The 14,836-nt window shown below is 42.3% G+C and overlaps 1 protein-coding gene across 1 annotated transcript in view; it reads left to right on the forward strand.

Annotated features, from left to right (window-relative positions):
• Positions 1–14,836, forward strand: part of PHLPP1 (PH domain and leucine rich repeat protein phosphatase 1) — a 162,342-nt gene that overhangs the window by 135,994 nt on the left and 11,512 nt on the right. The window contains exons 10-14 of the mRNA XM_032222732.1: positions 171–326; positions 5,463–5,663; positions 7,018–7,180; positions 9,933–10,063; positions 13,459–13,563. Coding sequence (XP_032078623.1) covers positions 171–326; positions 5,463–5,663; positions 7,018–7,180; positions 9,933–10,063; positions 13,459–13,563 — 756 coding nt within the window. The remainder of the gene's footprint in view (positions 1–170; positions 327–5,462; positions 5,664–7,017; positions 7,181–9,932; positions 10,064–13,458; positions 13,564–14,836) is intronic.

The raw sequence follows: 14,836 nt of genomic DNA on the forward strand, positions 1-14,836 counted from the left end.
GGGGAATTCTGGGAGTTGAAGTCCACAGGACTTAAAGTCGCCAAGGTTGAGAAACACTGTTCTAGACCCTGTCTTATAATCAGAATGTTGTTGAGGTTTTTATCAGATTCTCTGAAATAGTCTTGCTTTAATTAGAACTGTAAGCTTTACTGCTATTTCTGTCTTTTAAGGTTATTTTGCAATATCAGCTTGCGAAAACTTCTTGCCGGGCACAATCAGTTGGCAAGGCTGCCAGAGAGGATTGAACGAACGCATGTGGAAGTCCTAGATGTGCAACACAACCAACTTGTGGAGCTTCCATCTAATCTGCTGCTAAAAGCTGACAGGTAACCAAAAAAATCCACCAAGAGAACAGAACAGTATAAACGTAATTTCCAAGTTGTATAACTTCAACTGTTAATTCAAATGCGTTTTTTATTTTAGTGAAAAAAACCCCCGAAGGAAATAGCATCAGGCAATGCACTCTCAATCCCCCCAATGTTTACTTACTTACTTATGGAGAATGAAATAGAAAAAGTTACCGTACCTTAGAGGAGTGGTTCTCAATCTGTGGGTCTGGACCCCTTTGGGATCCCCGGGCCTCGCTGGTTTTCTGCGGCCCCTTCTGAAGCCGCGCGGTTGCTCCTATCGCCCCCGCGGAGCGGAGGCTTCCTCCCCCTCTTACGCGACCGTCCGGTCGCTCGGGGTGCGCGCACACGCTGGCAAGCAGCGAGGCTTGTCTCCAGCAGCGCTGAGCACAGCAGAGGAGAGGTGGGAAACGAAGCAGAAGATCTTCTAAGGTAATCCTTGGTTGTGGAAGAAATCCTGTAGGGAAAACACTCCTGAGTCTTCGAAGTGAAGGGAGAGTCAGAGTAACACTGGTAACAGTGTTCCGTGTGCCTTCGGCATTGAGTCATGCCAGCCACATGGCCACGGAGACACCTTCAGACATCGCTGGCTCTTCGGCTTTGAAATGGAGATGAGCACCGCCCCCTAGAGTTGGGAACGACGAGCACATGTGTGCCAGGGGAACCTTTACCTTTACTAAATTTGAATGAGAAAAACTAAAACTTTAAGTTTATCTATCTATCTATCTATCTATCTATCTATCTATCTATCTATCTATCTATCTATCTATTAGATTTTTACAACCCCTGGTAAGCCCCAATTATGGGAGGAAGCTAACTGCTTCCATCATCTGTCAATCGGCTCGTCACAAGAGTCCATCATGACAGAAACCCAATATTTTTACTGTTGCCTTTGTTATATTTGTGGTTTTTTTTAGTTTTTTTTATTTGTGCTGATAAATAAATAAAGGGAGACTAGTATAGATATATTTCAAGCTATTTAGCTCTCATCAGCTAGCCACACCCTTACTGGGATTTGAACCTGGGCTATATTACATACTAGGCAGACTTCTTAGCCATTAGGCCACAGGCTCTTATAAGATAAGATAAGATAAGATAAGATAAGATAAGATAAGATAAGATAAATTTATTTATAGGCCGCCCTTTTCCCTGAGGGGACTCAGGGCGGCTTACAACGTATAGGGAAGGGAGTACACACAATGACATATAAAACAGTACGTACTTAAAAATAGAAGCAACATTCATCATTCGGGAGGGGACGGATTATAATCTTTAACCCCAGGCCTGACGGGATAGCCAGGTCTTGAGGGCTGTGCGGAAGGTCTGGAGGGTGGTGAGGGTACGAATCTCCACGGGGAGATCGTTCCAAAGGGTCGGAGCTACTACTGAAAAGGCTCTCCTCCACGTATCTGTTATATATATATATTAGTGGCTTAGCTTAGTGGCTAACACAACTGCCTAATATGTAATACAGCCCAGGTTCAAATCCCAGTAAGGGTATGGCTAGCTGATGAGAGCTAAATAGCTTGAAATAGATCTATACTAGTCTCCCTTTATTTATTTATCAGCACAAAGAATAATAATAAAAAAAAACATACATACATACATACACACACACACACACACACACACACACACACACACACACACATATATATATATATATATATATGTTGTATTTGTGCTGATAAATAAATAAAGGGAGGCTAGTATAGATCGATTTCGATATAGATATATATTACATTTCGATAGATCGATATATATATATTACATTTTTGTTATTTTTAAACACTTTTCTATATTAGAAGTCAAACAGCATCTGTAGGTTTCCACAGATTCTTAAACGGGTCCATGGTTCCAAAGAGTACAAGAACTTCATTTGCATAGTCTGAGTTACATGTAAGTTTAATCGAGAAGAGGGCAATCGCCTGATTGTGCTTGTAGTTAAAACTGCTAGACTAGAAGCCAGGAGATTCCAAGTTCTACTCCCACATTGGGCTTGAAGCTGGCTGGGAGGCCTTAGACCAGTCATTCTCTTAGCCCTTGAAGCCCTGGGAAGCAGACAGTGGCCAACTACTTCCAAAATCTTGTCAATAAAACTACAGGAATTAATCCAAGGAGTTGCCAAGAGTCAAAATTAAGTCTTCGTTCCCTGTCCCCCCCACCCACCCAAACAAAAAATAATAAGGCATGCAATGAACCTTTGCAATTTAAGAGTTGAATAAAGGATACAGACAGATTTAAAAAATATAACACTTCAGGGAAAGCCAAATTGTCAAAACCTTCCTCGGAAACTTTCAGGAAACCATATCAAAGGCTTAACACCCGTATATATTGTAGCTGTTGGTTCTTGCCTCTTTTTAATTACAGCAAGAGTGTTGATTAAAAATCTCCTATCATTAAAAGCTTGATAATCTGAATAAATCCAGGCTGAGCTTGTACATTTTGAACATATGATGGTGCACTAGAGTTTGAGTAGAATTGTCCGTTCTGATTTTAAAATGCAGTTGATATTGTTCTCATTAAACATTTCCCACTGAGCTTTCCAAAATGCAAGATATTTAAGCTGGCTCTGTAATATAAGTTCTGCTTTTCTAGCAATATATTATTATACTCTCCATTTTTTCAAGATAATGATGGGAATCAGTAGCTTCTTCAGCAACTACACCAGGACAAGGCATTTAATTGGACTTTAGGCAGACTTATTTTAAACTATAGTGAAGCTGTCTTATCTAAAATTAGCAAGAGTTAGTGTCAATTAAAACTCGATGTCTAGACTTTAGATGATATGGCAACATGTGATTTAAAAAAAAAGCTAGCAATGAAATCATCCAAACACTTAATCAAGGGGAAAATATAAGTAGTCTGTTCTTATTCATCCATGCTATATTATAAATTAAGATGGCATATCTACTCTGCCATTTGTGACAATTGCATTGATTGACTGAGAATATGCCTCTGATATCATAGTTGGTTGGAAACAGGTGCCAAGCAACAAATGCCTAATTCTTTTTTCTTTCTTTGCTTTCTTTCTGATTGATATTTCCTATTGTTTCCCAAGCCACTTTTATTCCAATAGTATGTTTAGGTGGGTCCGCCGAGGTGGCGCAGTTCAGCGGTTCAAATCTCACCGGCTCAAGGTTGACTCATCCTTCCGAGGTGGGTGAAATGAGGACCCAGACTGTGGGGGCGATATGCCGACTCTGTAAACCGCTTAGAGAGGGCTGAAAGCCCTATAAAGCGGTATATAAGTCTAACTGCTATTGCTATTGCTATCTGAAACCTGAGATTTGGATGGCCCCAACCTTGTAGGCCATCTGTAAGACCTGGATATTTCCCCGAGAGCAGGGTGACTCCCTTGTTATGATTTGAAATGGAATTGTTCGTGTGTTCTTTTTATCTTGTTAGCCTGGTTCTTGGTTTTTAATTCTATGTTTAGCTAACCAAGGACATAATATATGATTTGGCATCCATTAAATTTATTACAGCAAATAATTTTCCCAGTGTGGCTGGGAAAGGAGAATGGGCAGAAAAGGGGTTAAGGAAACGAGTAGGATGCTCCTCATTTTACCTTTCCATTTTAAATTGGATCCCAATCCCCTCCTCAGTTCTTTCTAAATAATAAGTGGGTTACAAAAGCGATGCCATTTCTTTTGTCTGCCAAGGTGTCTACTGCTGAAGATTTTTCTCTGAATAGAACCAAATGCTTCCTGATTTAAAATAAATAAAATTGCTACTTTCAAAAACACATCACTCTTACTATACTGTATTTTCCTATGCATTTTAAAGACTAAACATAAACATCTTGAGATAACCTTCCATATGTGTGTGGAAGCTCATATAAAAATAACATGAATTCACTTCCAAGTCTATATGAGTAATGTTATTGTTCCCTGCTTTTAAAACTTTTTGAAGAATTTGTTCTTAAACGTATGATTGCGCTATGGCAGCTGAGAATTTTGGAAATTAAAGCAAAGTACTATTCAGGATCTTAAAAACTAGCAATAGCAATAGCAGTTAGACTTATATACCGCTTCATAGGGCTTTCAGCCCTCTCTAAGCGGTTTACAGAGTCAGCATATTGCCCCCAACAACAATCCGGGTTCTCATTTTACCCACCTCGGAAGGATGGAAGGCTGAGTCAACCCTGAGCTGGTGAGATTTGAACCGCTGAACTGCTGAACTAGCAGTCAGCTGAAGTGGCCTGCAGTACTGCACTCTACCCACTGCGCCACCTCGGCTCTCCGAGGTGAGAGAACTAGCGGGTTTTTTTCTCAGTAACATTATTTGTGTCTATTGAAACCATACACTGTATATTACCTATTTCCTAAGTTTCTTATGATTATATGTTTATGATTTTTGTTGATTGCTTTTATTTAATATCTTGTGTGTTCAGGCATATTTGGCCAATAAAGGGTTCTGTTCTTGTTCTGTTCTATTCTATTCTATTATTGTACCTTTTTTTGTTTATCAGTCCTCTCAAAGAGTTGAATAATTCACGTCAATTTGCATCAATCAATCGCTTAAAAGAAAATGAAAATGCTTAACCGGAGAACCCTATTAAAATAGTGGTAAACCAAGCAGAATAGAACTGTTTTCGCTGCTCTGTTACATCCCCAGCAGGGGTGGGTTTCAACCGGTTTGCGGCGGTCCCTGAGAACCGGTTGGTCGCCGAACCCGGAAGTAAGTAACTTCCGGGAACGGCGAAGGGCGCGCCTGCCCACCCGCGGTCCTTACCCAGTTTTGACAAGTTCTGCGCTTCCACGCATGCACAGGACGCATACAGTGCCTGCGCGATCGTCCAGGAGCAGCTGGAGCATCGCGCAGATGCTAGTACGCATGCGTGCACCACGCGCGTGCACGAGGATGCCGCCGGTTGGAACGGGGCGAGAAACCCACCCCTGATCCCCAGGATGAATTGGATCTGTAGAGGAGGCTCCTGTCTCATATTTCCATCAATTTAAACTCCCTTTTGATAGTAAGGCTACCTCTGATGAAGGTGGAAAAAAGGTTGATCAATTTTAAACAAATTTCCAGCAATAGCGCCACTAAATCATTAAAAATGTCATTGAAAAACGTATACCTAAAGTTCTCTCTAATAATTGTCTTTTGCAGCTTAAGGTACTTGAATGCTTCTGCCAACAAACTGGAAATGTTACCTCCAGCCACGCTTTCAGAGGAGACCCATAGTATTTTACAAGAACTCTATTTGACCAACAATCACCTCACAGATAAATGTGTCCCCTTGTTAACCGGACATCCTCACCTGAAGATACTACATATGGCTTACAATCGCTTGCAAAGCTTTCCTGCAAGGTAAAAAAATATAATCATAGTAGTAGCTGATTCTCTTCTTAATCAAACACACTTTGAGATATTTATATGGTTATTTAAAGGTTATTAGATATTTCACTGAATGATAGTATTGTTTTTGAGTAAAGATAGTACTGACCTCGTGTAACTGGACTTGCTACCAAATGAGCAGCATACCAGAGTCTCATTATGCTCTCTTCTTTCATCCATCTTTGGATGACATGCTAAACCAGTGTTTCTCAACCTTGGCAACTTGAAGATGTCCGGACTTCAACTCCCAGTTGTTAACTTAGTAACATAGTCACTAAGTGAATCCAGCTTCCCCATTGACTTTGCTTATCATAGTGTCACCATGATGATCACATGACCCTGGGAAACGGCAACCGTCATAAATATGTGTCAGTTGCCAAGCGTCTGAATTTTGATTGTGTCACCATGGGGATGCTGCAATGATTGTATTTGTGAAAAACAGACTTAAATCACATTTTTCAGTGCCATTGTAACTTTGAACAGTAAATGAACAGTTGTAAGTCAAGAACTAGCTGTTCTTTGGCCTTTAAAGATGCCATTCTAAGGTAGGGATGTCAAACTCAATTTCACTGAGGGCCACATCAGGGTTGTGTTTGGCCTCAGGGGGCCGAATGGGCATGACTGGGTTGGGCATGGCCAGCTTGACCTCACTCATGTCGGAGCACCTGAGGTGGGGCTGGGGGGAACCTCCTGCAGCCATCGGCCAGTGAAAACAGAGCCCGGGAGGGCATCCGTGGGCCGGCGTGACCCGTCAAAACTGTGCTCGACTAAACTGTGCCCGATTAAACCGTGTCGCTGATGTCATCAACAGGGCGACAATAGCCAGCGCGGAGAAAGAAGGGTGCTTTAAATAGCGCTTTGAAAGCAAGCCGATTCAACTTAAGGTAAGGGTTAGGTTTAGGGTTAGCTTTAGGGTTAGGTTAAGGGTTAGGGTTAGGTTTAGGGTTAAGTTAAGGGTTAGGTTTAGGGTTAGGTTAAGGGTTAGGTTTAGGGTAAGGTTTAGGGTTAGGTCAAGGGTTAGGATTAGGTTTAGGATTAGGTTTAGGGGGGTTAGGTTTAGGTTTAGGGGTTAATTTTAGGTTTAGAGTTTACAGCATGCTTCTGTCTCCGCGCTGTTGTCGCCCTGTTGATGACGTCAGCTACGCGGTTTAGTCGGACGCGGTTTAGTCGAGCGCGGTTTTGTGGTGGAACCGTGGGCCGGTCCTTTGCTATTTCCAGGGTGGCCCCGTGGGCTGCATCTGGCCTACGGGCCTTGAGTTTGATAGCCCTGTTCTAAGGGAATATTTTGGGTTTTATGATCACAATCTTTCTCTTTCCTTTTGTGTAGTAAAATGGCCAAACTTGAAGAGTTGGAAGAAATCGACCTTAGTGGCAATAAGCTGAAATCCATTCCAACAACGATCATGAATTGTCGCCGCATGCATACTGTAATTGCACACTCCAACTGCATCGAAGTGTTTCCAGAAGTTATGCAACTTGGCGAGATCAAGGTAAGGTTTCGTAAAAATTTACTCCTAAAGCTCCTTTTAGTTACTTGGAGGTGAGCATCTATTGTGAAGATAAGAGCATTGCTTTTACATGCCTCCAATTAAGGGTAGGATTTTTCGTGGATTTCCCATGGGGATTTAAATATTAATAGCATTCAGACTTATATACCACTTCACAGTGCTTTGCAGCCCTCTTTAAGCGGTTTGCCCCAACAATCTGGGTCCTCATTTTATTGACCTTGGAAGGCTGAATCAACCTGGTGTGATGAAGTTACATTCTGTCTACGTTCTATAGAAAACCCCATGTTCTCCATTTAAAGAGAAAGTTGATTCCTGGAACAGTTCACAACATTAATAGATATTTGTAACTGGAGCAGTGTGACAGAGAGAGAGAGAGAGAGAGAGAGAAGGAGAGGGAGACCATAACATAAATATCAAAAACCTTTTGTAAAAGTGCTATCTTACATCAACACTTTAAGTAGCAATACAATTATTCCATCTTCCTCAAGATGTCAAGGCAACCTTTTGCTCTAAATTGGCCATGTTTGATGCATTTCTATAACCAAATCATACATATTTGGAGTAGGAAAAAAAATACTTCGGTACATCACACACTGTGCCATCCCAAAAAAAATTTTTTTAAAAAAAACTTTGGTAGGTTGACAGTTGTATTCATGCTGTTATCTTTCCAACTTGTGTTTCTGTTTTTCCAAAAATTTTTCTGGAAAACAATTGTCCTGTTACCCTGAGCATAAATTAAAATTCAGTGAAATTCTCTGTTGTGTAAAACGAGTAATTTTAAAACAAAGTCATTTTTATAAAACTTTCAATAATTACTATGATTTAGCCCTGTCTTCTTTCCTTTCTATCACTGTACTTCCGATATTAGGTTCCACCACAAATCCGCGAAGCCCTTATCCGCGGAGACATAAGCGCGAAGACTAATTCGCGCCGTTCGAAGCGCTAAGGAAAAACGCGACCCTACCGCGATGACACAATCGCAGAGGGCAAATCCGCGCATTCCCAAGCACTCAGTACCCTAACCCTAACCCTAACCTAAACCTAACGCTAAACCTAACCCTAACCCTAAACCTAACCCTAAAACAAACCCTAAAACAAAACCCTAAACCTAATCCTAACCCTTACCTTAATTGAAATCGGCTTTCTGCCGCGGCGCCGTTTTAAAGCCCTTCTGTTGCCGCACTGTTGTCGCAGCGGTGATGACGCGCGGTGATGACGTCGCGGCTTTAGCGCCGCGATTTTATCACCGCTATTTTGACGAGCACGGTTTTGTCGTGCCAAAAGAGCCAAGGTGGCGCAGTGGTTAAATGCAGCACTGCAGGCTACTGCTAGATCAGCAGGTCAGCGGTTCAAATCTCACCGGCTCAGGGTTGACTCAGCCTTCCATCCTTCCGAGGTGGGTAAAATGAGGACCCAGATTGTTGGGGGCAATATGCTGACTCTCTGTAAACCGCTTAGAGAGGCCTGAAAGGCCTATGAAGCGGTATATAAGTCTACTGCTATTGCCAATATTAGACCCAACTGGATATTTTAATGTCTTTGGTAGTATTCCAGTTCATTGGCATTCATTATCTGTTCTTTTGTGACATCTTAACATTTTGTTTGGTTTTCAGAGCAGTCTACATTTTGAAATTGATTTCAAATGCACCTTTAAATTCACAACATAGTAGCTCTGTATTAAAGGCTGGTGGGCTGAATAATAACAGCTCTTGTCGGAATTATGACATTCCCTTTCCACAATTGGCTTCTAATCTATGTATTTATAAAATTACTTTTAATTAAAACTCACTTAACACTGATGTGCTCCATTAGCTTAAGGATAATAATTACCCTCTTAACGCAGACAGCAGACAAATCACTATTCATTCTGCAACAAACATGGAGGTTATTTAACGAAGCATAAAGTTTAGAAAAGTTGCAGAATTAAATTAGGCTCACTAAGAGTCAGACGGAGAAGAAAGTGAGCTGTTAACCAGTCATGTACATTAGTTAGAATATTATCAACTGCTCTCTGCTTTATTCTTAACATTTCATGACGGCATTTTGGATTAAAGGAGGAATTACTTCAAGGAGTATTTATATTGAATTATTATAGCTTGTGTTTTGTTGAGGCCATTGTAGAATTTGCTCGATTAAGGGTGGTGGAGGAGGAGGCTGAATACTCTTAAACTGCAGGAAAAATTAAATTTAATTTAATAAAAAAATTTAATACTCTTAAATTAAATTTAATACTCTTAAACTGCAGGAAAAAGCTCTCAACTCTGCCACTTCAGACTGCAGCTGCATATTTATTGGGTTGTTCCCTCTGCTAAATGACAATACTTACCTACCGGAAATGAGATTTTTAATAAAGCTTATTCTACATCAGTGTTTCTCAATCTTGGCAACTTGAAGATGTCTGGACTTCAACTCCCAGAATTCCCCAGCCAGCGAATGCTGGCTGGGGAATTCTGGGAGTTGAAGTCCGGACATCTTCAAGTTGCTAAGGTTGAGAAACACTGTTCTACATTCTTGATTTATGCAATAATTTTCTCAATAGCGAAGTTCTCGAGGGGTGGAGCCTTCCATTATTTGCGTACCCACTTCTGGTCCGAAATGGTGCAGTCCAGATCTTGGTACAAAATGTCGTGACAGTTGGAACTTTGACTTCTTAACGACAGTCGATGTAACAATTAGGCATCTGTGTTGTGAAGACCCATCGTCTGTTTACGTTAACTCTCCCCTCGTTTTTCAGTGTGTGGACCTGAGCTGCAACGAGCTGACTGAAGTCACGCTGCCTGAAACTTTGCCTCCGAAGCTGCAGGAACTAGACCTAACTGGAAACCCCAGGCTAGTCCTGGATCACAAAACCTTGGAGCTGCTGAAGTAAGGGAGCCCGCCCATGTTATCACACAATAGGCAAAAGAGCACACGATGCACTTGGGGGGAAAGCACTTGTTATGTAAACATTAACTGCCCATAATTTTTTTTAATGACTGTGTTCAGGAGGATTGTTTTTTTCTTTTGGAACTCAGTAAATAACTGGTTTGGTAAATAAAAGAGTCCAGAGCCCAGTCCTTCCACTTTAATGGTTCCTGTTTGTTCTAGTCCAGGATCTCCTTGAACCCAAACAATGGTTTGTTCTCGCTGCTGACCTTCACACTTAGATTTTAGCACTTCCCATCTTCCCACTCAGGAATGCGGTGGCTCAGTGGCTAAGATGCTGAGGTTGTTAGCAATAGCAGTTAGACTTATATACCGCTTCATAGGGCTTTCTGCCCTCTCTAAGCGGTTTTACAGAGTCAGCATATTGCCCCCAACAACAATCCGGGTCCTCATTTTACCCACCTTGGAAGGATGGAAGGCTGAGTCAACCTTGAGCCGGTGAGATTTGAACCGCCGAACTGCAGAACTAGCAGTCAGCTGAAGTAGCCTGCAGTGCTGCATTTAACCACTGCGCCACCTCGGCTCTTTGTTGATCAGAAAGGTCGGCCGTTTGGCAGTTCGAATCCCTAGCGCCAGGGAACGGAGTGAGCTCCCGTGACTTGTCCCAGCTTCTGCCAACCTAGCAGTTTGAAAGCATGTAAAAAATGCAAGTAGAAAAATAGGGACCACCTTTGGTGGGAAGGGAACAGCGTTCCGTGCGCCTTTGGCGTTTAGTCATGCCGGCCACATGACCACGGAGACATCTTCAGACAGCACTGGCTCTTTGGCTTTGAAATGGAGATGAGCACCGCCCCCTAGAGTCGGGAACGACTAGCACATACGTGCGAGGGGAACCTTTACATTTACTTTTAACACTTCTCCCTGGCGACCGTTCACCTTCCACCCAGAGAATCAAGAAGCAGGAGCAAAAACTAGAATTTTACTTTTTTTATTATTTACTTTTTCCGCCTCCAGTTATTTTTGGTTCTGTTCATGTCTGTCTTTTTGCCAGTTAAATTGAGAGTGTGAACAGGTGTCTCAAAGCCATCCAGTGGATTTCCTGGTTGGAGATTTGGCCTCTGATCCCGTCCCCTCACTCCTGTTTTGCTAAGCTGAATCCTCAAGCCCTCAACTGTGTTTCTTGGCTTATGATAAAAGCGTGGCACGACAAAACCGCACTCGACTAAAGCACGCCCGATTAAACCGCGTCGCTGACGTCATCAACAGGGCGACAACAGCGAGCGCGGAGAAAGAAGGGCGCTTTAAATAGCGTTTTGAAAGCAAGCCGATTCAACTTAAGGTAAGGGTTAGCTTTAGGGTTAGCTTTAGGGTTAGCTTTAGGGTTAGGTTAAGGGTTAGGGTTAGGTTTAGGGTTAGGTTAAGGGTTAGGGTTAGGTTTAGGGTTAGGTTAAGGGTTAGGATTAGGTTTAGGGTTAGGTTTAGGGTTAGCTTTAGGGTTAGCTTTAGGGTTAGGTTAAGGGTTAGGGTTAGGGTTAGGATTAGGTTAAGGGTTAGGGTTAGGGTTAGGTTAAGGGTTAGGGTTAGGGTTAGGTTAAGGGTTAGGATTAGGTTTAGGGTTAGGTTAAGGGTTAGGTTAAGGGTTAGGTTTAGGGTTAGGTTTAGGATTAGGTTTAGGGGGTTAGGTTTAGGGGTTAATTTTAGGTTTAGCGTTTACAGCGTGCTTCTGTCTCCGCGCTGTTGTCGCCCTGTGATGACGTCAGCTACGCGGTTTCGTCGAGCGCGCTTTAGTCGAACGCGGTTTTGTGGTGGAACCTGATAAAAGTGGCTGCTGCCCATCCCTGCATCCTGAAGAACTAAAGGAAAGAAAATGTCTTTGTCCCTTCCAAAGCGATTATATATTTACATATTTATGAGCCTCCTATGACTCCAATAGCTCTATTCCTGCATACATTTTTCAACCAAATCTACCAGCCCTATAAAGAAAACGTCAAGTTTCTTGTGTGAGTTGAAGGTTTTTATGTACACAGCACGTATTCTTTCTTCTTTTTTTTGCACGTTATACTAAAATGGGATAAGCCTCTTTATGAAATATTGAAAGATCTGCTATTTGGAGCAAAAGGACTTTGTCTCCCATAACTTTCAAATATAATGCGATCTGAGTTTGCTGATTCATGACTTGGAGGTTTGTCAAGGTCAAAGTTCTCTTCTGGTGAACTTTATTTCCACTATATCTGCACAAGGAAATAATTGTGTGGTTTTTGACTGCATTCTTGCATTGCACAATGGCCTTCTTGTGGCACCTGGCGTCATTGCTGTGAAGATTTCCGTGTCTTGCCTTTCTCTGACTGCTCCAAAAAAATCAGTCTCTAGTGGCCATTGTAAACCCCTGGCTCCAAAGGATGAGATTGTCAGCAAATGGATAGCTGTCATTTTTCAAAGAATTTTTTCAGAGATCACTTTCCTCGCTCTCTGTAAATCTCTACTTTACTTTTAGTCGTTTTATGAACTTGTATAAACATATCCTGCCTGAATTACAATTAACACAATATTGTTGCCTAGGACAGAATTTTCCTGTTCAGCTTAGTAAGTATCTTCTGGAGACTCCATTCCTTTTAGCAATAGCAATAGCAGTTAGACTTATATACCGCTTTATAGGGCTTTCAGCCCTGTCTAAGCGGTTTATAGAGTCAGCATATCGCCCCCACAGTCTGGGTCCTCATTTTACCCACCTCGGAAGGATGGAAGGCTGAGTCAACCTTGAGCCGGTGAGATTTGAACCGCCGAACTGCAGAACTGCACTCAGCTGAAGTAGCCTGCAGTGCTGCATTTAACCACTGCGCCACCTCGGCTCTTATGGATTTATGACTATACACCTACAAACAGAAATACTTACAGAAACACATGAACACACACACAAATGACTTTGGATGAATACAAGTTAAATACGTTTACTTAAAAATAAATAAATAAAATGGTAAAATGCAGGAATTTAAAAATGCAATTATGCCAGAACGCGTGGGAGGGAAACCCATTTTAATCTGTGCCTAGCTGTTTTATTTTTTCGTAGTACCCTATTCAGGCAACTAATTAACTTACCTTATTATTAACATTTCTAATTTCCTTTTTTAATGTTATATTTAACAACGCCTTTTTTTTTTTTAGCAAATCAGAATGAAGAATATAGTACTGTAACTGTTAAATGGTCGTTTTTCTTGCTTATTCAGGGGACTCCGAGCATCACTGCTATCGTAGATACATTCTCGCCTGAGTGACTTAAAATATAACCTACAAACATGATCCAAGATTAGCAGAAGATTATGGGGGGGGGGGGCGGGGGGCTTCTTCCTTTTCTTTTGAAGCGTGGATGCTTGAACATTTTTTCTTTCTCTTTGTAGTAATATTCGTTGCTTCAAGATTGACCAGCCTTCTGCTGGAGATTCCTCCGGAGCCCCAGCAGTGTGGAGCCATGGTTACACCGAAGCATCCGGAGTTAAGAACAAGTAAGCGGTTCAAAATCACTTTCCCCTTATCAGTATAGTCACCTGTGCGGGGAGGGGGGGCACTTCTCTCGGATCTAGCTTAACCGTAGCATTGGATGGGCTACTGAGCAACCAAATCTACTACTGCAATGCGCTCTACATGGGGCAGCCCTTGAAGAGTGTTCGGAGACTCCAGCTGGTCCAGAATGCAGCTGCGCGAGCGATCGTGGGTGCACCTCGGTTCACCCACGTAACACCTATCCTCCGCGAGCTGCACTGGCTGCCTATTGGTCCCCGGATACTCTTCAGGGTGCTAGTTATTACTTATAAAGCCCTACATGGTATTGGACCTGGGTACTTGAGAGACCGCCTTCTGCCGATTATCTCCCACAGACCCATTCGATCCCACAGATTAGGCCTCCTCCGTATTCCATCTGCCAGCCAATGTCGGCTGGCGACTACTCGGAGGAGGGCCTTCTCTGTGGCTGCCCCGGCCCTTTGGAACGAGCTCCCCATGGAGATTCGGACCCTCTCCACCCTTCAGGCCTTCTGGACGGCCGTGAAGACCTGGCTATCCTAGCAAGCCTGGGGTTGAGTCCCCCCCCCCTACTCGAATTTGCTGTGTCTGTTGTGCTTTTAAATTGTTCGCATTGTCTGATTGTCTTTGTCTTACTTTTTGTAATTTCTCCTCCCTTGGTTTTTGTTCAGCCGCCCTGAGTCCCTTCAGGGAATAGGGCGGCCTGCAAATTGAATAAACTCCAAACTCCAAACTCCAAATCTGGAGGGATTATAAATGTAAATAACCTTTGCAGGAAGTAGTGTAAAACTTAAGGGGTGCAAAATAAACAAGCATGCTTATTAAAATCAAAATATTTATAGAATAGAATAGAATAGAATAGAATAGAATTCTTTATTGGCCAAGTGTGATTGGGCTCTCAAGGAATTTGTCTTTGGTGCAGATGCTCTCATTGTACATAAAAAGACAAGACAAGATACATTCGTCAAGAATCATAAGGTACAACACTTAAATAGCAGTAGACTTATATACCGCTTCATAGGCCTTCAGGCCTCTCTAAGCGGTTTACAGAGAGTCAGCATATTGCCCCCAACAATCTGGGTCCTCATTTTACCCACCTCGGAAGGATGGAAGGCTGAGTCAACCCTGAGCCGGTGAGATTTGAACCGCTGACCTGCTGATCTAGCAGTAGCCTGCAGTGCTGCATTTAACCACTGCGCCACCTTGGCTCTTAAAGATAGTCGCAGGGTCCAAATAAGCAATCAGGAAACAATCAAT

The sequence above is a fragment of the Thamnophis elegans genome, chromosome 8 (genome assembly GCF_009769535.1).
Source record: "Thamnophis elegans isolate rThaEle1 chromosome 8, rThaEle1.pri, whole genome shotgun sequence".
Lineage (NCBI taxonomy): Eukaryota > Metazoa > Chordata > Lepidosauria > Squamata > Colubridae > Thamnophis > Thamnophis elegans.